The sequence below is a fragment of the Acinonyx jubatus genome, chromosome B3 (assembly GCF_027475565.1).
Source record: "Acinonyx jubatus isolate Ajub_Pintada_27869175 chromosome B3, VMU_Ajub_asm_v1.0, whole genome shotgun sequence".
Classification (NCBI taxonomy): Eukaryota; Metazoa; Chordata; class Mammalia; order Carnivora; family Felidae; genus Acinonyx; species Acinonyx jubatus.
Genome location: NC_069386.1, coordinates 71,313,005 through 71,340,282, shown reverse-complemented (window position 1 = coordinate 71,340,282; position 27,278 = coordinate 71,313,005). Strand labels below are relative to the sequence as shown.

Sequence of the window (27,278 nt, the reverse complement as noted above, 5' to 3'; positions counted from 1 at the left end):
AGAGAGGGAGACACAGAATCCCAAGCAGGCTCCAGGCTGCCAGCACAGAGCCCGATGCAGGGCTTGAACTCACAAACTGTGAGATCATGACATGAGCTGAATGAAGTCAGACACTTAGCCAACTGAGCCACAGGTGCCCCCAGATCTTGAATTTTTAAATGGGAGTGCAGAGGGTCAGAGAGAGAAAGATTTCAAAAAAGGAATGAGTGAATGAGTAGCTAAGACTGCAGAAAGTGGCTGCTCTAAATGTGGTCTGTAGGTTAAGCAGCATTGGCATCACCGGGGGCTATTCTGAATTGCGTGATCTCAGACACTACCCAAATTTCCTAAGCCAGAATCTTCATTTTAATGATTCATGTGCACATTAAAATTTGAGAAATATTGGCCTAGTGTTTTAATGCAACTTAAACATATCTTTTGGATTTAAAGATGAAGGTCATTGATGACTTCTGAGAAAACAGATTTTAAAAAGGGTTGGGACAAAAGCCAAGATGCATGGAGGTGTGGAGTGAAAGACAGGAGACAAAGTGAAAGCAGTTATGATTGAGGCTACAGTAAAGGAACAGGGAGCCAAGAAGTGGATTGGTGGCAGGAGAGACGTGTATGGGCTTGGGGGGGGAGTGTTAAATTATTTTTTAAGATGAGAAAGCTTAAATATTTTAATTGATGAAAAGGAATCGGTGGCAAAAAAAAAAAAATAATAAGATTATGGAGTTTGGATAATCAGTGGGCTGAGGTGCCAGAGAATTGAGACAGAATGATATGGGAGAAGAGTTTGGGCACAGGATACTGTCTGTTTAAAAGTAAGAGGGCTACCTTTCACATCATTACAGGAAGTAAGGTAAATTATATGTATAAAAGCAAAGTTTTAGTTGGGATGCAGAAAGTTGAAGATGATATCAATGATATCATTTAATGATATTAATTATCTTTATGGTCACCTACCATGGATAATCAAAAGGTGGTGGATATGCTGTTTTGGCAGAGTAGAGCTTCAAGGGAGATATTGTAGAGTATGGAATGATAACAGATTATAGAAACAAAATATTTTCATGCACTGTTTCATGTACAATTGATGTTAAAAGCTGTGACTATATGGAGACAATCTTCAGTATAGCTATGTGATTTTTACCAGCTATGCTCATCAGTTAAGCAATATGACTAAGAGGGAAGATTGGTCCAGAAGTGGAATTTACCAGATGTGTTGTGATGGTTAATTTTGTGTCAACTTAACTGGCCTGAGGGATGCCCAGATAGCTGGTAAAACATTCTTTCTGCATGTCTGTGAGAATTTCCAGGAGAGATTAGTGGATTGGAGGCAGGAGAGGCACGTATGGGTTTGGAGAGTGTTAAATTATTTTTTAAGATGAGAAAGCTTAAATATTTGAAATGATGAAAAGGAATCAGTGGCAGAAAAAAATAAGATTATAGAGTGAGATTATTTGACTGAGTGGAATGACCAAAGAGATCTCCTCTCACTAGTGTGGGCAGGTATTGTCTAGTCCACTGGGGGTCTGAATGGAACAGAAAGATGGAGAAAGAACAAATTGTCTCCCTCTTACCCTTTTCTCTCTTCATGAGCTGGAACATCCATCTTTTTCTGCTGTCAGACCATGGAGATCCTGGTTCTCAGGCCTTTGGACATGGAGGGAATTATACCACCGGCTTTCTTGGTCTTCCAGCTTGCAGATGGCAGACTTTGGGACTTCTTGGCCTCTCTAATGAGTGAGCCAATTCCTATAATGAGTCTATCTATCTATCTATCTATCTCCTATTAATTTCATTTCTCTGGAGAACCATGACTAATACAAGTGTCGTAGAATAACAGGTGGACAGAGTGAGATGAGAATACCAGCACGAAGAAGTTGAAGAAATATGTCCTGGAGAATGTTGGATGAGAAGGAAGAGAAAATAGCAGATGAGACAGAAGACTATGAAGGAACTGGAGGAACAGATGTTATTAAAGAAAAGATTTGGTGAGAGTAACTTCATGAGGACAATCAAAACAGATGATTGTCATCTGAGAAGGTAGGGCTTCAGAGATGGAAAAGTTCTGGTTAATGACTAGTGGCATGGCTAGCTTATTTGACATCTGGATCAAATAAAGTTTAAGACTCTTTTTACTACACAAAAATGTTTCATAATTATCATGGTATATTTAGGAAAAGACATGTTCTTGGTGCATTCTTTAGTTTTTAATGTAAATAATGAACAACTTAATAAAGAAGATATTTCAGTGTTTAGAATATTATTCAAATTCAATAAATCATTTATTTATGACTTAAATTGGCACTTAAAAATATTACCCCTTCTGGGGCACCTCAGTGGCTCAGTCGGTTAAGCATCCGACTCTTGATTTTGGTTCAGGTCGTGATCTCATGGTTCCTGGGATCGAACCCCACCTTGGGCTCTGTACTGGCAGTGCAGAACCTGCTTGGGGTTCTCTTTTCCCTCTCTCTCTCTGTCCCATCCCTGCTTGTGCTCTCTCGCTCTGTCTCTCAAAAATAAACATTAAAAAAAATATATTATCCCTTATAGTGTTCACTCTCTGTTTTATATTTTAAACACAAATAGAAACTATCAATGGTCTCATAAAATAACAAAATAGAATAACTCAATATTATGTTTCTCTCCACAACCATTGTACTATTATTGTTTGTTTCAAATCTATGTTTGAATGCAGAAATATATAACGCGATAAGTTTAGAAATATGACCTGCATGAAAAGCAAGCTCAGACAATTACACAATGTTACAAACTTGTTCCAAAAATTAAAGGCATGCGCTTTCACTATTGGGAACATGGAAGAGTTATACTTTTCTCTAAGTACTATACAATTAAAATCCATGTACATTATGTATAAAACAAAACAAAACCAAAAGGTGGAGAGAAGTCAGAACAGCTAGGGACTTTGAGAACTGAGAAAGAACAACACGGTGAGTTTACCGGGTTTTCTTTTTGTCTCCTTCCGGATTTGGAGTTGAGGAAGCTGACAACATGGAAACACGGTCTCTCCGGCTCGGGCTCACTTGCTCTCCTATCTTGAGATTGTGCTTCTCACTTTAAAAAGCTTCCCAGCTTGGGGCACCTGGGTGGCTCAGTCTGTTGAGTGTCCAACTTCTGGCTCAGGTTATGATCTCACAGTTCATGAGTTCGAGCCCCTTATCAGCTCCTGGCTGTCAGCATGGAGCCTGCTTTAGATCCTCTGTCCTCCTTGCTGTCCCTTCTCTGCTCTCTCTCTCTTTCTAAATAAACATGAAAAAAAAAAGCTTTAAAAAAAAGCTTTCCAGCTTGTGTTACACACACACACACACACACACACAGGCCGTTAGATATATGGAATTATGCTAATTATCAAGTCTTGAGCCACAGCCTTCACCTGCACCAATAACTGTATCTGAATCTAGTTGTCAACATTGTTGCACATTAGAATCTGGGACAACGGGAAAGAAAGAAAGAAAGAAAGAAAGAAAGAAAGAAAGAAAGAAAGAAAGGAAGAGAAGGAAGAAGGAAGGAAGAGAGAAAGAGAGAAGAAAGAAAGAAAGAAAGAGAGAGAGAGAGAGAAAGACAGAAAGAAAGAGAAAAAGGAAGGAAGGAAGGAAGAAAGAAGGAAGAAAGAAAGAAAGAAAGAAAGAAAGAAAGAAAGAAAGAAACCCAATGTTCCAGTGTTTCAGGCCCGAGGAGGTCTGATTTAATTGCCTGAGATGGACCCAGGTATCAGTGCTCTTTTAAGCTCCAAAGCTGTTCCAATGGGCTCTCAAGTTGAGAATCCGGGTCAAGAGGGACTCAGTCCACTGATCAGCCTGGACTCCATCACTAGACCCAAAATTAGAACCTCACCTAAATCATGTGTACTAAGAAGGGAAGAGGAGCTGTGCCTCAAAACAAATATGAGGTATAGTTACTAAAAAGAAAAGCAGGGATGAATCCTAGCTGGCAAAACAGAAATCTTCTATATGGGCCACACACCTTATCTTCACACTGCCGATCATTCTGTTGCAAACCTTGCCAAATTCTCAACACCCTAAAGGGAACTTCGTGGCTCTTCCAGGTGAAAAGGTCTAAATATTATAGAGAACACTACTTTGAAAAGACCCTCCAAAAAACCCTGCTGCTCTCTCTACTCAAAGGATCAGAAAACGGTCTTGTTTAGCAAGACAGAGCATGGTTAGACAACAATCGTTGTATTCCCGACACACATCCCAGAAAAAAACTGCAGCCCCATGCACACTAACACAATCAAATGCCAGGTGGGGAGCCTAGACTACTGCCCTGCAAACACAGAGGCACCTTTAGCATCTCTCCTGATGTAGTGTCAGGAAGGCCAAGTAGAGAATGGGAACTGTAAATCCTGCCTTCTGGTAATGAGTTTTACTATGTTCCCTGAGTGTGAGGGCAACTCTGTGGGGAGCTGGACTTGCACCACCACTGGGAACAATGGAGAGCCTTTCCTCTTCCCCACCGGAGTGGTCTAGTAGCGACCTAGTTCAGGCCTAGTTCACTATTGCCCAGTAGTTACAAGGCCACCCCTGCCTAGCGACCGTGGAGACCATGGGAGCTGCAACTCCCACCTAGCAATAATGAGGTGCACTGTATCAAGAAGTATCAAGAAGGCTGAATGGCTGCAAGAGAAGAGAAGAGCTGTCAAATCCAGAACAGATTTACAAAAATGGTGAAAGAGGGAATCTTAAAATATCAGGAGGGAAGAAAGAACACAGTAATCAAAAAGAAGGGTAAATACATAAAGCTTTCCTTTTTCTCTTGAGTTTCCTAAATTAAGTTTAATGGGTCAGGGAAAAATTATAACACTGTTTAATGATATTCAAGCATATATAGGGGAAATATTAAAGAAAATTATGAATATGGGAAGATAAGTGGATGTAAAAAGGAGGCGCTGTTTTTATACTTCATTCAAATTGGTGACATGGCATCACTAGTAGACTGTGTTATGTATATGACAGTGTAATACCCAGAACAATCCTTTTAAAAAGCTATACAGGGAGATACATCAAAAACACCATAGATAAATTAAAATTGAATTCTAGAAAAATGCCAATTGACTCACAGAGATTAAAAGGAAAAAACACAGGAAAACAAAAAAATAGTGAGAAAAAAAGAACAAATAAATAGACTGGAAGATTAAGCCACAAAACATCAATGACATTAAATGCAAATTGTATAAATACATCAGTTATGACACAGAGATTGTTCTATCCATGAAAAGACAGTTAAAATAGGAAGTGGATTAAAAAACATGACCCAACTATAACTGTCTACAGGCAACTCATTTTATTTTATTATTTTTTTAAACTCATTTTAAATTACATAGGCATATTGAAAGTAAAAGGATAGAGGACTAGGAAGATGGCGGCGTAGGAGGACGCTGGGCTCACCGTGCGTCCTGCTGATCACTTAGATTCCACCTACACCTGCCTAAATAACCCAGAAAACCACCAGAGGATTAGCAGAACGGAGTCTCCGGAGCCAAGCGCAGACGAGAGGCCCACGGAAGAGGGTAGGAAGGGCGGCGAGGCGGTGCGCGCTCCACAGACTGGCGGGAGGGAGCCAGGGTGGAGGGGCGGCTCGCTGACCAAGCAGAGCCCCCGAGTCTGGCTTGCAAAAGCGGAGGGGCCGGACGGAGTGTGTTCTGACAGCAAGCGGGACTTAGCATCTGGGAGGTCATAAGTTAACAGCTCTGCTCAGAAAGCGGGAAGGCTGGAGGACAAAGGGAGGGAGAGTTGCTGAGCCCCAGGATGACAGAGCTCAGTTTGGCGGGGAACAAAGGCACTCGCCAGCACCATCTCCCTCGCCCATCCCCCAGCGAAAATCCCAAAGGGAACCGGTTCCTGCCAGGGAACTTGATCGCTCTGCGCAAACACCCAGCGCTGTGCTTCTGCGGAGCCACCCCTCCGGCAGCGGGCCTGACTCCCTCCTGCTGCCACAGGGCCCCTCCTGAAGTGGATCACCTAAGGAGAAACGAGCTAAGCCTGCCCCTCCTGCCCCCGAGCACCTTGCCTACCCACCCCAGCTAATACACCAGATCCCCAGCACCACAAGCCTGGCAGTGTGCAAGTAGCCCAGACGGGCCACGCCACCCCACACTGAATCCCACCCCTAGGAGAGGGGAAGAGAAGGCACACACCAGTCTGACTGTGGCCCCAGCGGTGGGCTGGGGGCAGACATCAGGTCTGACTGCGGCCCCACCCACCAACTCCAGTTATACACCACAGCACAGGGGAAGTGCCCTGCAGGTCCGCACCACTCCAGGGACTAGCCAAAATGACCAAACAGAAGAATTCCCCTCAGAAAAACGTCCAGGAAATAACAACAGCTAATGAACTGATCAAAAATGATTTAAACAATATAACAGAAAGTGAATTTAGAATAATAGTCATGAAATTAATCGCTGGGCTTGAAAACAGTATAGAGGACAGCAGAGAATCTCTTGGTACAGAGACCAAGGGACTAAGGAACAGTCAGGAGGAACTGAAAAACGCTTTAAACGAGATGCAAAATAAAATGGAAACGTCCACGGCTCGGATTGAAGACGCAGAGGAGAGAATAGATGAACTAGAAGATAAAATTATGGAAAAAGAGGAAGCTGAGAAAAAGAGAGATAAAAAAATCCAGGAGTATGAGGGGAAAATTAGAGAACTAAGTGATACATTAAAAAGAAATAATATACGCATAATTGGTATCCCAGAGGAGGAAGAGAGAGGGAAAGGTGCTGAAGGTGTACTTGAAGAAATAATAGCTGAGAACGTTCCTGAACTGGGGAAGGAAAAAGGCATTTAAATCCAAGAGGCACAGAGAACTCCCTTCAGACGTAACTTGAATCGATCTTCTGCACGACATATCATAGTGAAACTGGCAAAATACAAGGATAAAGAGAAAATTCTGAAAGCAGCAAGGGGTAAACGTGCCCTCACATATAAAGGGAGACCTATAAGACTCGTGACTGATCTCTCTTTTGAAACTTGGCAGGCCAGAAAGGCATGGAAGGAGATCTTCAATGTGATGAACAGAAAAAAATATGCAGCAGAGAATTCTTTATCCAGCAAGTCTGTCATTTAGAATAGAAGGAGAGATAAAGGTCTTCCCAAACAAAAACTGAAGGAATTCGTCACCACTAAACCAGCCCTACAAGAGATCCTAAGGGGAATCCTGTGAGACAAAGTACCAGAGACATCGCTACAAGCGTAAAACATACAGACATCACAATGATTCTAAACCCATATCTTTCTATAAATGTAAATGGACTAAATGCGCTAACCAAAAGACATAGGGTATCAGAATGGATAAAAAAACAAAACCCATCTATTTGCTGTCTACAAGAGACTCATTTTAGACCTGAGGACACCTTTAGATTGAGAGTGAGGGGATGGAGAACTATTTATCATGCTACTGGAAGCCAAAAGAAAGCTGGAGTAGCCATACTTATATCAGACAAACTAGACTTCAAATTAAAGGCTGTAACAAGAGATGAAGAAGGGCATTATATAATAATTACAGGGTTTATCCATCAGGAAGAGCTAACAGTTATAAATGTCTATGCACCGAATATGGGAGCCCCCAAATATATAAAACAATTACTCATAAACATAAGCAACCTTATTGATAAGAATGTGGTAATTGCAGGGGACTTTACCACTCCACTTACAGAAATGGATAGATCATCTAGACACACGGTCAATAAAGAAACAAGGGCCCTGAATGATACATTGGATCAGATGGACTTGACAGATATATTTAGAACTCTGCATCCCAAAGCAACAGAATATACTTTCTTCTCGAGTGCACATGGAACATTCTCCAAGACAGATCATATACTGGATCACAAAACAGCCCTTCATAAGTATACAAGAATTGAAATTATACCATGCATACTTTCAGACCACAATGCTATGAAGCTTGAAATCAACCACAGGAAAAAGTCTGGAAAACCTCCAAAAGCATGGAGGTTAAAGAACACCCTACTAAAGAATGAGTGGGTCAACCAGGCAATTAGAGAAGAAATTAAAAAATATATGGAAACAAATGAAAATGAAAATACAACAATCCAAATGCTTTGGGATGCAGCAAAGGCAGTCCTGAGAGGAAAATACATTGCAATCCAGGCCTATCTCCAGAAACAAGAAAAATCCCAAATACAAAATCTAACAGCACACCTAAATGAAATAGAAGCAGAACAGCAAAGGCAGCCTAAACCCAGCAGAAGAAGAGAAATAATAAAGATCAGAGCAGAAATAAACAATATAGAATCTAAAAAAACTGTAGAGCAGATCAACGAAACCAAGAGTTGGTTTTTTGAAAAATAAACAAAATTGACAGACCTCTAGCCAGGCTTCTCAAAAAGAAAAGGGAGATGACCCACTAGATAAAATCATGAATGAAAATGGAATTATTACAACCAATCCCTCAGAGATACAATTATCAGGGAATACTATGAAAAATTATATGCCAACAAATTGGACAACCTGGAAGAAATGGACAAATTCCTAAACACCCACACTCTTCCCAAACTCAAACAGGAGGAAATAGAAAGCTTGAACAGACCCATAACCAGCGAAGAAATTGAATCGGTTATCAAAAATCTCCCAACCAATAAGAGTCCAGGACCAGATGGCTTCCCAGGGGAGTTCTACCAGATGTTTAAAGCAGAGATAATACCTATCCTTCTCAAGCTATTCCAAGAAATATAAAGGGAAGGAAAACTTCCAGACGCATTCTATGAAGCCAGTATTACTTTTATTCCCAAACCAGACAGAGACCCAGTAAAATAAGAGAACTACAGGCCAATATCCCTGATGAATATGGATGCAAAAATTCTCAATAAGATATTAGCAAATCGAATTCAACAGCATATAAAAAGAATTATTCGGGGAGCCTGGGTGGCTCAGTCGGTTAAGCGTCCGACTTCAGCTCAGGTCAGGATCTTGCGGTCCGCGATTTCGAGCCCCGCGTCGGGCTCTGGGCTGATGGCTCAGAGCCTGCAGCCTGCTTCCGATTCTGTGTCTCCCTCTCTCTCTGCCCCTACCCCATTCATGCTCTGTCTCTCTCTGTCTCAAAAATAAATAAATGTTAAAAAAAAAATTAAAAAAAAAAAAGAATTATTCACCATGATCAAGTGGGATTCATTCCTGGGATGCAGGGCTGATTCAACATTCGCAAATCAATCAACGTGATACATCACATTAATAAAAGAAAAGATAAGAACCATATGATACTGTCAATTGATACAGAAAAGGCCTTTGACAAAATTCAGCAACCTTTCTTAATAAAAACCCTTGAGAAAGTCGGGATAGACGGAACATACTTAAACATCATAAGAGCCATTTATGAAATGCCCACAGCTAACATCATCCTCAATGGGGAAAAACTGAGAGCTTTTTCCCTGAGATCAGGAACATGACAGGGATGCCCACTCTCACCGCTGTTGTTTAACATAGTGTTGGAAGTGCTAGCATCAGCAATCAGACAACAAAAGGAAATCAAAGACATCAAAATTGGCAAAGATGAAGTCAAGCTTTCACTTTTTGCAGATGACATGATACTATACAAGGAAAATCCGATAGACTCCACCAAAAGTCTGCTAGAACTGATACATGAATTTAGCAAAGTTGCAGGATACAAAATCAATGTACAGAAATCAGTTGCATTCTTATACACTAACAATGAAGCAACAGAAAGACAAATAAAGAAACTGATCCCATTCACAATTGCACCAAGAAGCATAAAATACCTAGGAATAAATCTAACCAAAGATGTAAAAGATCTGTATGCTGAAAACTATAGAAAGCTTATAAAGGTAATTGAAGAAGATATAAAGAAATGGAAAGACATTCCCTGCTCTTGGATTGGAAGAATAAATATTGTCAAAATGTCAATACTACCCAAAGCTATCTACACATTCAATGCAATCCCAATCAAAATTGCACCAGCATTCTTCTCGAAACTAGAATAAGCAATCCTAAAATTCATATGGAACCACAAAAGGCCCCGAATAGCCAAAGTGATTTTGAGGAAGAAGACCAAAGCAGGAGGCATCACAATCCCAGACTTTAGCCTCTACTGCAAAGCTGTCACCATCAAGACAGCATGGTATTGGCACAAAAACAGACACATAGACCAATGGAATAGAATAGAAACCCCAGAACTAGACCCAGAAACGTATGGCCAACTCATCTTTGACAAAGCAGGAAAGAACATCCAATGGAAAAAAGACAGTCTCTTTAACAAATGGTGCTGGGAGAACTGGACAGCAACATGCAGAAGGTTGAAACTAGACCACTTTCTCACACCATTCACAAAAATAAACTCAAAATGGATAAAGGACCTGAATGTGAGACAGGAAACCATCAAAACCCTGGAGGAGAGAGCAGGAAAAGACCTCTCTGACCTCAGCTGTAGCAATCTCTTACTTGACACATCCCCAAAGGCAAGGGAATTAAAAGCAAAAATGAATTACTGGGACCTTATGAAGATAAAAAGCTTCTGCACAGCAAAGGAAGCAACCAACAAAACTAAAAGGCATACAATGGAATGGGAAAAGATATTTGCAAATGATATATCGGACAAAGGGCTAGTATCCAAAATCTATAAAGAGCTCACCAAACTCCACACCCAAAAAACAAATAACCCAGTGAAGAAATGGGCAGAAAACATGAATAGACACTTCTCTAAAGAAGACATCCGGATGGCCAACAGGCACATGAAAAGATGCTCAACGTCGCTCCTCATCAGGGAAATACAAATCAAAACCACACTCAGATATCACCTCACGCCAGTCAGAGTCGCCAAAATGAACAAATCAGGAGACTATAGATGCTGGAGAGGATGTAGAGAAACAGGAACCCTCTTGCACTGTTGGTGGGAATGCAAATTGGTGCAGCCGCTCTGGAAAACAGTGTGGAGTTTCCTCAGAAAATTAAAAATAGACGTACCCTATGACCCAGCAATAGCACTGCTAGGAATTTACTCAAGGGATACAGGAGTACTGATGCATAGGGGCACTTGTACCCCAATGTTTAGAGCAGCACTCTCAACAATAGCCAAATTATGGAAAGAGCCTAAATGTCCATCAACTGATGAATGGATAAAGAAATTGTGGTTTATAGACACAATGGAGTACTACAGGGCAATGAGAAAGAACGAAATATGGCCCTTTGTAGCAATATGGATGGAACTGGAGAGTGTGATGCTAAGTGAAATAAGCCATACAGAGAAAGACAGATACCATATGGTTTCACTCTTATGTGGATCCTGAGAAACTTAACAGAAATCCATGGGGGAGGGGAAGGGGAAAAAAAAAAGAGGTTAGAGTGGGAGAGAGCCAAAGCATAAGAGACTCTTAAAAACTGAGAACAAACTGAGGGTTGATGGGGGGTGGGAGGGAGGGGAGGGTGGGTGATGGGTATTGAGGAGGGCACCTTTTGGGATGAGCACTGGGTGTTGTATGGAAACCAATTTGACAATAAATTTCATATATTGAAAAAAAAATAAAACTGCAAATCACATACCCACACACAAAAAAAAGAAAGTAAAAGGATAGAAAGATATATCATGTGAACATTAATCAAAGGAAAAATGGCTACATTGATACCAGATAAAGTGGATGGACTTCTGAACAAAGAAAATTACCAGAAACAGAGAGGAGCCTTACATACTGATAAAAAGGATATATTTCCAAGAGGACATAGCAGTCCTAAATGTGTATGCACCAACCAACAGAGCTGAAGAATGAGTGGAACAAAAACTGACAGGACCAAAGGGAGAAATAGACAAATCTACAATTGTAGTTAGAGACTTTAATACCCTCTCTCCACAAGTGAGAGAACAACTAGCCAGAAAATCAGCAAGCATGTAGAAGAACTCAGTAACACCACAACCAGCCATATCTAGTAGCCAGCTCTACCCATCAACACCCTAGCCAATGACGGCAGAATACACATTGGTTTCAAGTGCCCATGAAGTACATACCAAGTAAGACTGTATCTTGAGCCATAAAGCAAACCTCAACAAACATGATGTAAAAGAATTAAAATCATAAAGAGCATGTTCTCTGACCACAGTGAAATAAAACTGTAAATAAATAACAGAAAGATAACAGGAAAATTTCCAAATACTTGGTAACTAAACAGCATACTTCTTTTACTTTTTAATGTTTATTTATTTATTTTGAGAGAGAGAGAGAGAGAGTGAAAGAGCATGAGCCTGTGCGTGGGAGGAGCAGAAAAAGAGGGAGAGAGAGAATCCCAAGCAGGCCCAAACATCAACGTAGAGCTGGACTCAGGGCTTGATCTCACAAATTGCCAAATCATGACCGGAACTGAAATCAAGAGTTGGACGCTTAACTGACTGAGCCACCCAGGGGCCCTACAACACACTTCTTAATAATCTAAGGGTCACAGATAATGTCTCAAAGAAAGTCAAGTGTATACTGAATTGAATGAAAATGAAAGTACAGCACATCAAAATCTGTGGGACGTGGCCCAAGTAGTGCCAAGAGGGAAATTGATAGCACTGAATGCAAATATTAGAAAAGAATAAAAGTCTCAAATCAACCACCTAAGCACTCACCTCAAAAACCCAGAAAAAGAAGAGAAAAACTAATCCAAAACAAGCATAAGGAAGGAAATAATAAAGGCAAAAATTAGTGAAATTGAAAATGGAAAAACAGTAAAAAAAAATCAATAAAACAAAGAGCTGGTTCTTTAAAAAGATCAGCAAAACTGACAACCTTCTAGCAAAACAAGGAAAAAAATGGAGAAGACATGAACAGGTTAACTAAAGATAGGGCATCCTATGTGATTGGTTAGGGGTGAATATCTGCCTTTTTGCAGTTGGTCTCGTGTTGGATGGGCTTCCAGAACACGGTGCTAAGTGAAAGAAGCCAAGTATGAAGGGCTGTACAATTCCATTAATGCGAAATGAACAGAATAAATAAACCCATAGAGACAGACTGCAGGTGACCAGGGATTGGGGGAGGGGAGAATGGTAAGCAACTGCTTAATGGGTATGTGGTTTCCTTTCCGGGTGATGACAAGGTTTTGAAACTAGATAGAGGTGGTGGTTGTACAACATAGTGGATGTACTAGATGCCACTTAATTATTCACTTTAAAAGAATGAATTGTTTGGCCTGTGAATTAATCTCAACAAAGCTATTATTGAAGTTGAAGTTGATAAAAATCTAAAGATCAAATGTAACTTCAGAAACATATGTGCAGATACGTATATGTGCATATATATGTATACATACGCATAGATGTGCATATATACACATACATATGTGTGTGTACATATATAGATCAGGTTTTGCATAGTTAATTGCTTCTATCTGGGAAAAGAGTCAATTTAGAAAGCCCCTCGATGGAGAAAGATTCCTCAGCTTCAAGATAGGGCACGTGGGTGGAGCCCCAGCTGCAGAGTTTGGGTATTGGTGCCAGGAGCCTGTTGTGCACTGTGCCTCTATAGCACAGAGGTAGGTGGCCGAGTCACTGGGCTGAGAAGCTGCAATGTATAAAGCACTGTGTTTTGACGGTTTATCCAGTGAGGCTTTAATTCTTCCACTTGTTTCTTCTCTCTGAGCTGACTGAATCAACAACAGAACTGTGAGTCCTTTGCCAGGGTCCTGCCTAAACCACTGAAGGGAATAAAAAGTGCTACCGGTGTAACTGCAGTTGAGAACCACGCTGTCTCCCTCTTGGACATTCAGAGCTTCCGGACTCTGCATCACCTCCTGTTTACTGCTCACCCCTGTTCAGAAAGAGAACACAGAGAGAGGGACGGGTTGGCGGCTAACTATTCCTGGGAAATTACTTCCCAATTTACTTTTTCAGTCTACATAGAACATCACATCGGTACAGCCCCCTATCTTTCTTTCTCTTCCCTGAGGAGAAACGGCTCAGGATCTGTCTGTTCTTTGCCCATTTCCAAATCCCTTTCACTCACAGTCCAGTTGTAACCAAAGGATGAGCAAACTCAAGGATTTGTCCATTCCTTCTGTCACTTAGAGCCACTGAGAACTCGTTCTTGGGTCTGTAATACTGACAAGGGCTCAAAAGATAAAGAATCTGCTTTGCTACCTTATATGTTCAAGCATCTGTAGGAAACAGGGTGAGCCCAGCCAATCAGAGACAAGTCATATGCTCACACGCACACACACTCACCCGCACGCACACACACACTCACACGCACAGATCTGCCAAGAGTAGGAGGTGGAAATGGAAACAGTGCCATCTCAGGAGCCACCCCAGCATTGCCAGAGAAATAGTCATTTCTCCTCCTCTTCCTGAATGACAACGTTTTAAATATCAAATGCATCGACTGCAGCAAAATCCACGCATAGAGAAAAGTGTAGAGTATAAATGCTTATACCAGAAAAGAAGAAATCTAAGTTTTTACTATATAGTTGTAGCTGCTTTCTTCAGATTCCTATAACTGCTCCCTCCTCTTGCCACTTTAGTCCAGAAGTGCTGGTTGCCCTTAACTCACACTTTCTTGAAAAATCCTTTTATATCGTTTCTCGCCCATCAGATGGCAAAGAGTTAAGAATGATGAATAATATTAATATTTCGTGTGTGTGATAATGTCAGGAGGTGGGTACTCATCTCTCATAGCAGAACTGTAAACTAATTAAGGTTTACAAGGGTTATTTACCTATTACTGGATCCCAGAAATTCCACCTGCCTGAGAATTTTTTTCCAGAATCACCCTTAGAAAATATGTATAAAGTTGTATGCAGCAGCAAAAAAAGTAGAAAAATTTAAATATCCTTCACTACAACTAGTCAATACATTATGGCACATCTATATTAGGATACTATACAGTTACGGAAAGGGATTAAACTTAAATTTTCTGACTTGCAGAGAATTCTCTGACGTTCAGTCAAATGAGAGTATTTTACATCTAAGTGTGGTCCCATTTATGTTTTTAAACAGTATGTTTATTATGAATATGTATTTAAATGAGTCAAAGCAGTTGAAATGTGCTCACAAAATGTTCACAGTAATTGAGAACTTGTGAGGGACAAATCAAGGAGGGTCACTTTCTATTCTAAATGCATAAAGTTGCTTTAATATTTTTTTATAGTTTATTTATTTATTTTGAGAGAGAGAGAGAGAGAGAGAGAGAGAGAGAGCATGAGCAGGGGAAGGGCAGAGTGAGAGGGAGAGAGAATCCCAAGCAGGCTCCGTGCTGTCAGCGCAAAGCCCCATGTGGGGCTCAAACTTGAAAACCACAAGATTGTGACCTGAGCTGAAACCAAGTCAGAGGCTTAACCAACTGAGCCACCCAGGCACCCAAGTTGCTTTAATATTTTAAACTATTAAATCTTCATTTATAACTTATTTAATCATAAAAATAGAGAACATAACAGCCGTCTAGACAAACAAGGAAAACATTGAAATAAATATACTAATTGTTTCTTTCTAGCAAACTTTCAAAATTCATTCATTTCTGAAATGCATATGCTACAGTTGGAAAATTGAGGGAACCCAGAACCCTTCTTTTTCCTTATTTTTTCTCCTTTCCTTCTTCTTTTCTTTTCCATTTTCCTCCATGAAGCTCATGTTTTATGTGTAACGTCCTCTTTAAATAGAGGTTATCTCCCCTCCCCTGCCAGAGAAACAGGTATACAGCATTCTGTCCCACTGTGCATCTCTCACAATGCAGTAATCCACAGTGGTATCTTCCAGGGTAACCTGGTGCAGGTTCAGGGGACTGGAATTTCTGTCCACAGGGATGGGTGGTAAAGCTACTTTATTAGTCACATTGTTCTTTAAACCTGAAATCAGATACTATGGGCCTTGGTTCTAAAATTGTAAATATCAGATGGTGTACTCTTTTCCTCTAATGGTGGGGTGGGAACAGAGTATGCTTACTTCTTGTCTTTCAGCACTTTCCAAGGAGTTGGGCTCCATGGTCGTAACATTACATAATCCCTAGGAGTGGAAAAACATAAGATTGTCTCCACACCCCCAAGGCAGACTTTTAAGGTCCAGGTATGGCACCTCTTAGAAGTTTCCTCTATGAACCCCATTCTCTACTTCAACTTTCTCTCCTTTCCATCCTACAGAAAGAGCAAAATGTGGCAGGAATTATCTAGACTCACTTGCCAAGAGCCAGGATGCCATTGCTTTCTCCCAAAGCCATTTTCCTTTGGGCTCACTGAATATAAGAAATTCTTTACAGCAAAGAAATCTCTTATGTGATCACAGAGCGTTATGGGTTGAATTGTGCCAAAATTCATATGTTGAAGTCTTAATCCACAGAACCTCAACATGTGATTTTACTTAGGGTCTTTTCAGAGGTAATCAAATTAGAATAAGGTCATCAAGATGAGCTCTAACCCAATATGGCTGGTATTTTTAGAAAAGGGGAAATTGTACGCAAAGACTTCATAGGGGAGAGATAAACGTGAAGAGACACAGAGAGAAGGTGGCCATCTACAAGCCATGAAGAGAGATCTAAAATGGACCCTTTCCCAACAGGCCTCAGAAGGAACCAACCCAGTAGACACCTTGCTTTCAGACTTCTAGCCTCCAAAACTGTGAAGCAACACATCTCTGTTGTGTAGGTCATCTGTGGTCCTTGTTATAACCGTCCTAGCAAACTGATATACTCGATATAACATAGCCCCTCATACTAAGGATGTGACTTCCTTACAGAGTATACAGATGTGATCTGACTCCTGCTCTAAGTGTGGTTGAGTGAAGGACAGGAAGACAAGTGAAGGCAGCAGGCCCCTCTTCTAATTCCTTGGTTTTAAAGACCATTCTTTCCTAGGTTCAGGATCTGCAGCATAGACACCTCCATCATCCTCAAACTGGAGAGTCCAGGGCCTGGAGTTCAGCCTCTGTATTGGAACCTGGACTGGGGGAGATAGGAGGACAGACACTTGGCAGGTGTCACAGTGAGGAATCCCAGACCATTGGTCAGCCAGTGAGAAAGTAGCTTGGTTGATACACTTCCCTGGTTTAGTTATGTCCCTGGAATAAGGGTGAAAACATGACACAGGCATCCACTCTCACCCAGGGTTTCCCTTGAGAAGTAGTTATGAATTTTCAACTCTAAAAGGATGGGTCAGAAAGAGGAAAATAAGAACTGTAAGGACAGCATCCACCCAGAATGCTTTTCTTACTGCGTTTTCACACTCCAGGAGAAAGAATATGTTTTACCACTGATCTGATGAGCTGGGGAGCTCAAAGAGTTTTCTTTACATTCAGGAAAGCCACCAAGTAATAACTAGTTATGAGAGGACCGAGAAAGTTCATCTAAATGACAAGAATGAGTAAATTAGACTCTGATGCAGAAAGTGACATGCTCAAAGTGACTGGACAGGTGTAAGATCAGAGCCTAATCTAGAAGCCAACTTTTCTGATTCTCTAGTCTCCTCAAATACTTCCAGGGATCATGTATCTGTAGGGGGCGGGGGCGGCATTTAGAGACTTCACATGTTGGTATAAACAAAACAAGACACATGGAATGGCACCCATCTTTATATTCCACAAACCCTGCTCAACCCCCCCCCCCCCCCCCGTTCTCTGTGTGTATGTCTCTGGTCACTGACAGAGTTGACCTCAGAGAAGAACAGGAAGAAGAAAAAAGAATAAAGGCTCTGTAAGAAAGGAGAGAATGACCTTGATAACTTTTTCCTGTTATCTTCTCAAATTTAAGAGAACTGAATGAAACAGATTGAGTAAGATAATTTCCTTCCCACCAAATAAATAAATAAATTCTACTTTTCTCTATCACTGTAAAAAATGGTCAAAAATAGATTATTTAGGCTTGAAAATGGCACAGCCACTTTCCCATCCTCCTCTGTCATCCTATTTTGAGTGGAAAGAAAACGTTTCATAATGGGTTGGGACAAAGCCAGGAATCGCTGAACGTTGGAGGCTATGCACAGACTGTTCTGCTTCTAATGAAGAGAATAAAATATATCATTTGTCACAGTTTTTGCAGAGCCTCAGTACTGAATGCTAACCAACCGCTTTCTGCCCCAACTGATCAGGGATGTTATTGACAATGGAACATCTTCCTCTTGTGACTAAAGACATGAAGGCCTTCTTCCCATGCCGGGCAAGTCCACCAATCTGCTCTAGTAAAGTTACTTTACAGACGTGGACGAGGATTGCTTAGATGTGCTTATGACGTCACAGGAGAACTTCAATTTTGGTCATTTGTGGTTTCAGAATGATCTCCACGTGGGACAGGACGATTTTTGCAATATTAACAGATTTTTTGCCTTTTTTCGTTTTTAAAAAACCACATCATCTTTCCTCCATTCAGGCAGTGGGGTGACTGGCTCATCACATCAAGAACAGGACATACAGCTGGAAAAAGAAAATAAAGATGCCTTTCTTGCCACTTAATTGCAACAGTTTCAGCCCTATAGGCATGTGAAAGGATCTGGCATCAACTGTAGATTTAGGGGATGATACGATGATATAACACAAGTTTACCTAGTGAGACAAAATCAACATTTTCTAGGTGGAGCAAACATTTTTCTAAGGGGAGAGGAAAGAGTATCAAAGATTACAAAGAGGCTTAAATCTGGACGGGTGCTTTGGAGGGACGCTGGATCTTATTCCCTTAAAGACATCATGGAAAGAACCCAGCAAAGCCTCTGGGCCATTTTCAGCTATTAAACAAATCAAAGTGCAGCCTTGTTTATATCTTCTATTGTCATCTCTCCTTTGCTCTCTGAACTTGAGTCTTGACCCCTGGCTACTAGAAGGTCAGCTTGGCCTGCTCTGTTCACTTCCTCCTGCTTTTTCCAGATGCCCTCCATGGGGGGTGGGCAGGCATCTGGATGGAGAACACCAGGGAACTCCGAGGGGCCTCCTCAAGGCGGGGCTCTCCCCTCCCTGAGGGTCCCCACTCAGAGGCGCTCTCAGTAGCCTCTTGCTCTCTCTTCTCTCCTGGCTGGAGCACTGGCAGGACAGCTCAGGCCCTGCTGCCTTCAGCAGCGTTACTTGCTCAGGAGAACACTCACTCCTCCTTACCGTGCCTAATGGAGAAACTCAGGTAGCCCCACTGACGCTCCTCCTCAGTCCACCATCTTTCTCCAATTTCCTTATCTTCTATTTAGGCAGGTGTAAAAATAGATCACAATCTGCTTCAGAAGCAGATATCCAAAGACAGAATGTCATGCAATTTTCCTTTTTATTTTTTATTTTTCAGGTGACTTTGTTTTTAATAGTCATTTGAGGCGGGGATCTTGACTCCTCAAGTGACTTTTGGGGAAAGGGGAACACTTTTTCTCGTCTTGGCTCTTCCCATTCTTCACATCAGCTAAGTGGGGGAAGATTGGGGGTTGGAGGGTACACAGAGTGTTCGCTTTCTTCTTCTTAAATCCTAGAGGGAGTGTATGGCTGCAAGCCTTTCTTAATAGAAAATGGTGGTGGATGCGTAGTGCTTTTTTTTAATTTAATTTTTTTAATGTTTATTATTGAGAGACAGAGAGACACAGAGCCTGAGCAGGGGAGGGGCAGAGAGAGGGAGAGACACAGAATCTGAAGCAAACTCTAGGCTCTGAGCTGTCAGCACAGAGCCCGATGCGGGGCTCAAACTCACAAACTGTGAGATCATGACCTGAGTCGAAGTCGGACGCTTAACTGACTGAGCCACCCACGCGCCCCAATGCTTCTTGGTCCTTAGTTGTTGTTGTTTAATTTTTTTAATGTTTATTTATTTTTGAGAAGAAGAGAGAGAGACAGAGCGCGAGTGGGGGAGGGGCAGAGAGAGAGGGAGACATAGAATCCGAAGCAGGCTCCAGGCTCTGAGCTGTCAGCACAGAGCCCAATGTGGGGCTGGAACTCATGAGCCATGAGATCATGACCTAAGCTGAAGTCAGATGCTTAAGTGACTGAGCCACCTGGGTGCCCCCCCTTGGTCCTTAGTTTTGGGTCCTCGTTGCCAAATTCGTGACAATGGAGAATGCCCTACATTCCTCTAACTGGAAAAAGGATATTTAATTCTATAGGTGACTCCAAATAAAGATTTCTCATTCTTCAAAAGACAACATGAAAATATATACTCATATAGTCCTATAATTATATTTTATATAAATATATAATATTTAACCTATAGATTATAAATATATAAATATATATTATATATTCCAATAATATTAGGAATAGTAAGAATGTTCCATTACTATTAGGTAAGTTTCAGGGACAAAATTAAATAATAGGCCTCACACCAACCAAAATTCACCATGAATATCATAAAGGAAAGCCAGGCTAAGAGGATATAGCAGAAGATTAAACATGGTCATGAAATGATTATGCGTCAATTTGTGGTCTCTACTGGAAATTATTAGGAGAACTCTAAAGGCAGACATTAGAGAACTATTGTGCTATGTTTGGTAATAAGCATGTCTTTATCAGTGTTGTAACCAGCTTTCTTCAATATGAAGTTAAAATGTTGTAAAGAATCCTGAGAGAGTAAAATGATTAGAATAAATAAAATATATTTAAATTTTGGAACAAAGGAGAAAATATTAAGGAATTATGGCCTTTAAGATATAGAAGGATTTTAATTTTTAATTAAAAAGAAAGAATGAATAAACTTTTATCCATGATGGAGAGTGGAATAAGTTGTGGCCTTTTTTTCTGGTTAAGTCTACAACCAAAGGCTTGTCTATCTCTTAACTCTTCTCTGCTGCTTTTCAAACCATGGATGAATTTCCTTTTGTTGTTGCAAAAAGTTACTACTTTTTTTATCATTAAAAAAGAGATGATCTGCTAACTAAAATAGGATATGGTTTCATCAGAAATAAGGTGTTAGCTGCATTCAGGCATTCCAAGGTGGGGTTCGATGTTCCCTAAGCACCTCTCCTCTAAGTTAACCCCCAATACTTGCAGGTCTGCATCACCCATCCTCCTCAAATCCAGCAGTCACCCAACTGCAGTGTTTTTCAAAGCAAGATCTCCAGTCATTTGAACCCAAATCATCTGTGACTCCCTAAAAAAAGTGGCCCCCAACCTCATGCCAGACCTATTTACTCCAAATCTATTGATCAGAATTAGATCTGCATGAACTGAGAGATCATGACCTGGGCCGAAATCAAGAGTCGGCTGCTCAACCAACTGAGCCACCCACGTGCCTCCAGATCTGCATTTTTGAAATAGAGTCTCCGTGTGATTCTTAAATGTACAGAAGATTTGAGAAGTACTGTCCACTTGGTCAACAGTGGAGCTTTTACTTTTTTATTTTTTCATCTCATTTTACAAGGCCTGAAACATTTACTTTATATCAGAAATTTCTTCATCTTTAAACATACCTAAGCCTCAGTTTCTTCATCCAAGGATGCATTCATTTTACTTCACAGGTTTTGGATTATTAAGTGAGTAATTAGAGTGCTAGGCAATGGACTTGGCATATGTTAAGCATTCAATAAGTGATAATTAAGACGCTGGTGACAATGGGGATGACAAAATGAGGGCAGGTTGAAACAAGAATCCCGTTGTACTTTCCTGATTTCTTTACCTGAATACGTTGGGCAAACTGGAAAGCTATAAATACATCAGGCTAAAATTGAACAAAACCAGGTGATGTGGATAAAAGAACACTTCTGTCTCTCTCCCTAGATCAGGAAGCTTCCACTTCTGCCTCCCTTGTTTCTGGGCCTTCCCTCATCCCCTCCACACAAAGGAGCTAATTCTGTCATTCAGAGTCCATTTATGAGAAGGACATTAGTCATTGCTCTAGCTTACTTTTTTTAATTTTTTAATTTTTATTTTATTTTTAGAGAGAGAGAGAGGGAGAGAGAGTGTGTGAACTGGGGAGAGGGGCAGAGAGAGAGAAAATCCTAAGCAGACTCCATGCTCACTGTGGAGTGGGATATGGGGCTCAATCTCATGACCCTGGGATCATGACCTGAGCCAAAATCAAGAGTCAATCACTCAAGCGACTGGGCCACCTAGGCACCCCATCATTGGTCTAACTTAAAAGGCAGGCCCCCAAACTCCACTCATTCTGTTTATGTCCCTTGCATTTTTAAATCTTTGCCTACCAGTAATAATAAACAGATCTAAGTATTCCCAGGAAGCCAGCCCTGCCCCTAAGGCTGGCAAATAAGGCAAGGAAAGTAAATAATAAAGACTGGAAAGAAAGAAAGAAAGAAAGAAAGAAAGAAAGAAAGAAAGAAAGAAAGAGAAAGAAAGAAAGAAAGAGAAAGAAAGAAAGAAAGAAAGAGAGAGAGAGAAAGAAAGAAAGAAAGAAAGAAAGAAAGAAGAAAGAAAGAAAGAAAGAAAGAAAGAAAGAAAGAAAGAAAGAAAGAAAGAAAGAGAAAGAAAGAAAGAAAGAAAGAAAGAAAACTTTCTTCTTGGAGGCAGCATGATTATGGATGTAGAAAATCCAAACAAATTCAGAAATGATTAGAATTAACTACTTCATTTAGCAAGTTCAGTGAATCTAAGGTCAATGCATAAAAACCAGCTGTATTTCTATACATTAGCAACAATTGGAAAATAAAATTTTTTAAATTGCATGGAATCTCTTATACCTGAGTGTAAATCTGACATAGGAAGTGCAAGATCACGGCATTAAAAATTAAAACCATTGCTTAGAGAAATTGAAGTTGACCAAAATAGATAGTCTATATTTATGACATGAAACTCAATATGGCTAAGATATCAATTCTCCCCAAATTGATCTCATAGAATTTAATGCAATACCAACCAAAATTGCAACAGAAATTTTGTGGAAATTGAAAAGGAGTTAGAATATAGGAATTGATTCTAAAGTTTGTGTGGAATTGCAAAGGACCCAGAATAGATAAAATAATGTGGAGAAGAACAAAGATGACGGGAAAACACAACGAGCTTCAAATCTTCCCATAAAACTACACTAATAAACACATTATCATATAGGTGGAATGATGATAGACAGTGCAGGAATAGACCTAAACATGTATGGTCACTTGATATGTGACAAAAATGTGACTGCAGTTCTAGTAAGAGAAAGGATGATCTTTTCACTTAATGGTTATGAAGCAATAGGAACCTTGACACCTATTGCATATTATTACAAATATTGATTTGAGTTGGAATAGGTACCTAAATGAAAAAAACATGTCCAGGGGCACCTGGGTGGCTCAGTCGATTAAGCCTCTGACTTCAACTAGGATCATGATCTCACAGTTCGTGAGTTTGAGCCCCACATCAGGCTCTCTGGTGTCAGCACAGAACCCACCTCAGATCCTCTGTCTCCCTTTGTCTCTGCCCCTACCCCACTCCTTCGTTCTCTCCCTCTCTCTCTCTCTCTCTTTCTCTCTGTCTCTCAAAATAAATAAATAAACTTAAAAAAATGGCCATGCCTTGAAATAGGCAAAAATTTTTCAACAGGGCACACACAAAAAAATACTAACCAATATAGGAAAAAATGATTAGCTGGACTTTATTGAAATTAGGAACTTCTGTACATTAAAGGACATCATTATGAAAGTGAATAATCAAGCAGTGGATTAGGAGAGAATCCAAGGTATATAATTTTGACAGGAGCTCATAGCCAGACTATATAAAAAATGCATGTACATGGATAATAAACATACAAATGAGCAGAAGACTTGAATAGATACTGGACAGAAAAGAACATCCAGATGGCCAATGAGCATATAAAAAGTGCTTAGCATCATTCTTCAGGAAAAGCAAATTAAAACCACATTTTTATGAGATATCACTAAATATCACCAGAATGACTTAAATTAAACATATAAAGAAAACTCATACCACTTCTTGGTGAGAATATGGAGAACCTAGAACTTTCATACTTCATACTTCACTCATAAGATTTTAAGTTGCTTCAATCCTTTGGAAAAATGTTTGCCAACACTAAAGCTAATTATATGCCTACTCTATGACCCAGTAAGTCCATTCCAGTGGAATTACACAAAAATAATAAGTTCATATGTCCACCAAAAGACATTTAAATGAGTATTTCTAGGGGTGCCTGTGTGGCTCAGTCGGTTGAGCATCCGAGTATTGATTTTGGCTCAGGTCACAATCCCAGGGTCATGGGATCGAGTCCCACATCGGGCTGCAGGCTGAGCATGGAGCCTGCTTAAGATTCTCCTTCTGCCCTCTCCCCCACTCACTCTATTTCTCTAAAACAAAGAAAACTTAAAAATTAAAAAAATAAATGAATATTTCTAGCAGACTTTTTCATAATGGCACCAAAGTATAAACAGTCCAAACAACCCGAATGTCTATTTCAAGGAGAATGGATAAATACATTGTTGTATATTCATACAAAGAAGCTACCCATCAGTAAGAAAGAACAAACAACTGGGCACGCAGGGCAACATCAATGAATTGCAAAGACATTATGTTGAGTGAAGGAAACCAGATTTGAGAACATATACTGCATGATGCTGTATGATTCGAGTCATGTGAAGTTCAGGAATAGATGACAGAAATCAGAATAGTGGTTACCCAGGGCAGAGAGTAGGAAGAAGGGCTGTTGAATTTGCAAAGGGCAGGTGAAAATCTTCTGGAGTAACAGCAATGTTTGATATGTAGATCTGGATGGTATTACATAGATATAAACAAGTGTAAAGTCCCCTTGAGCTATAGGTTGGAGTTTTGTGCACTTTATTATATGTGTTATACCTCAATTACAGAGAGAGAGAGAGAGAGAGAGAGAGAGAGAGAGAGAGAGAGAGAACAAAGTAACAGCATTTAAAAATATTGAAGTAAATGTCAGTACCAGCCCTTGAGAATTAAAAGGTCCATCAAGGAGGCAGGACTGAAGTATGTGGAGGAGTGCTTTTGATTTCATAAATATATGAAGTATGATTTTGTTTAAAAAATAACACTTATTTTTAAAATAAGGGAAGAGAGACTGCTGAGAATTTCAGACAAGATGAGGACTGGAAACCAACCACTGGTTTTATCAACACCAAAGCCATGGACATGAAAGCAAGAGTTTCTCTTGGAGTGATGCTAATAGAGCCAGATTCAAGTGGAGGTGAAGAATTGGAATTGAGGAAATGGACGTAGTCAGTACGAACAATTCTTTCCATTAAGTTGGTTATTAAGAAGAGAAATGTAGAAATGTGGCTGGTGGAGATGTGGCCTTCAAGAAAACTATATTAAAATGGGAAAGATATGGGGCGCCTGGGTGGTTCAGTCAGTTGAATGCCTGACTTTTGATTTTGGCTCATGATCTCAGGGTCCTGGAGTTTGAGCTCTGCGTGGGGCCCAGTGCTGCCATTGAGGAGCCTGTTTGGGATTCTCTCTCCCTCTCTCTGCCCCTCCCTGCTCATACACATGCACTTTCCCTCTCTCACTCTCTCTCTATCTCTCAATAAATAAACTTAAAGAAACTAAAAGGAAAAGATTCGCTAATATTGACCAAATTATTATAAGAGAATATAAAACTTTTTTTTTTTTTAATTTGGGGGAAGAGTGTGTATTCCTGGGCAGGTTCTTTTCAAGTGACCCAAGACTGGAAACCAAGGCCATCCATATCACAGCTGTCCCTTCTGTATCCATGTGAGGGAAGCTTCAGGCTGTTATAAAGAGCAGACAGACCCAGGAACACACAAAGGGGACTGTCCAGGATACCAGGACAGAATGAACAGTCATCTGTGCCATCTGGCTACATCAAGAGATTTTGTTCTCCATAGGACCACTTGGAAAGGCTGTGAGTTCTAAGTAGGTACTTCTTCGAGGAAGAAAACCAACAGAGATGTTGTTGATGTCCAGAGCTCAACTGCAGGTTTCTGGTTCAGGCTGCAGGTGCCTGGGAGCATGGTGTCTCCACAGCACAGAGGTAAGTGGCTGAATCTTCAGGTTTAGAGGCTGTGATGTGCAGAGAACTTCCCTGCTTTAATACTGTGGCTTTTTAATCTTTCTTTCTGCTTTTCCTCGCTAACTGAATACAGGAGGAAGAGGAGTTCAGGGCCTTTCCCAGGATTCTGCCTAAGCCACTGGAGCCCTGTAAACAAGCTGACCGTGTAACTGCAGTTGAGGCTGACACTGTCTCCCTCCCGAAGTCTCAAGGTCTGAGGGCTCTGCTTCACCCGGTCTTCTCCACACAACCCTGTTCAGGAAAACAAAATCAGAAGCGATGCAACACCTTTGGTACAGTAGTTTTGAAAAATTCCGACAAGACACCTGTGTGAGCTGAGACTGAACCCCTATCGCTTCCCCCCGGCTTTGGATAAACGTGTCCCTGTGGTTCTCGCCTCTTGCCCTCCAACTTACAGCCAAGCTGAAGGCACAAAACTATGAATGCACACTCCAGCACGTTCCCCATCCTGACATCTATCTGAGTCTTGGTACAATCCGTAACGATTCCAAACCTTCTCTGAGGTGCTGTCTCTGGGTCTTGGCTCTTGTTCTCTGATGCAGGAGAGAGCCTTTCTGTTGGTGGCTTAGCCAATCAAAACTCAGTTTCATGCTTTTGAAGTTTCAAGAATTCAGGAAATGAGAAGAATGGAACCACCGCTGCCTCCTGGTCACAGACAGAATCTCACAGTACCCGCCTCATACTGCCCTACAAAGAAAAGATTGACGGAAAGATTATATTCAATGGGCATAGTGACTATGAGGTTCAAAGTTATAGTCAGAAAAGCCATCTCTTATTTACACTTTTAAAAGATTTTTTAATGTTTATTTTTATTTATTTTGAAAGTGAGAGAGAGAGCATGTGCGTGGGCACACAAGAGTTGGGGAGGGACAGAGAGAGAGGCTGAGAGAGAATCCCGAGCAGGCTCCAGGCTGTCAACACGGAGCCCAACTCAGGGCTTGAACTCAGGAACTGTGAGAACGTGACCTGAGCTGAAACCAAGAATCCAGTGGCTTGACCAACTGAACCACTCAAGACGCTCCTCTTGTTTACACTTTTAATTGTTTCATTGTTTCTTGAATGGCCTTTACAGCTAAACTGGTACCAGAGGTTATAAAAGAGTTGGTCCTACATGTAACAGATTGTGTTTCTCTTTAACATACACAAGAAACTCAGCAGGTGACACTTTAAAAGGACTAGAGCTCGAAAAGAGGGAGATCAAATAGGGTGTAGCTTCATCTGGAAACCCCACTGAATGGAAATAGGGAATATAAGAAATCCACGTCTTCAAATAATTTTATGCCTAGCTACAGGGACCAGGTGTGACCAAAATTCACGGTCACAAACATGATAGATCTTTGGAGGGTGGGAAGGAAAAGCGTAACATGGGGAAAAAAGACCTCTCCACTTCTAGACCTCAAAGGGATCAGAAAGTCACTGCGTGTGTGTTGGGAGAGAGTAACTATTATTTATGTAC

The 27,278-nt window shown here is 40.7% G+C and overlaps 1 long non-coding RNA gene and 1 gene segment (V, D, J or C); one reads left to right on the top strand and one right to left on the bottom strand.

Annotated features, from left to right (window-relative positions):
* On the top strand, window positions 1-6,384 carry LOC128315998 (uncharacterized). Its single transcript, XR_008299275.1, has 3 exons — window positions 1-1,725; window positions 1,821-2,028; window positions 5,330-6,384. It is a non-coding gene; the product is annotated as an uncharacterized LOC128315998 (long non-coding RNA).
* Window positions 6,385-12,904: 6,520 nt separating this feature from the next.
* Window positions 12,905-14,051, bottom strand: LOC113601231 (T cell receptor alpha variable 21-like). The segment is given in 2 exon segments: window positions 12,905-13,756; window positions 13,952-14,051. Coding segments are annotated over 2 exon segments (453 nt in total).
* Between the last annotated feature and the right edge of the window lie 13,227 nt (window positions 14,052-27,278).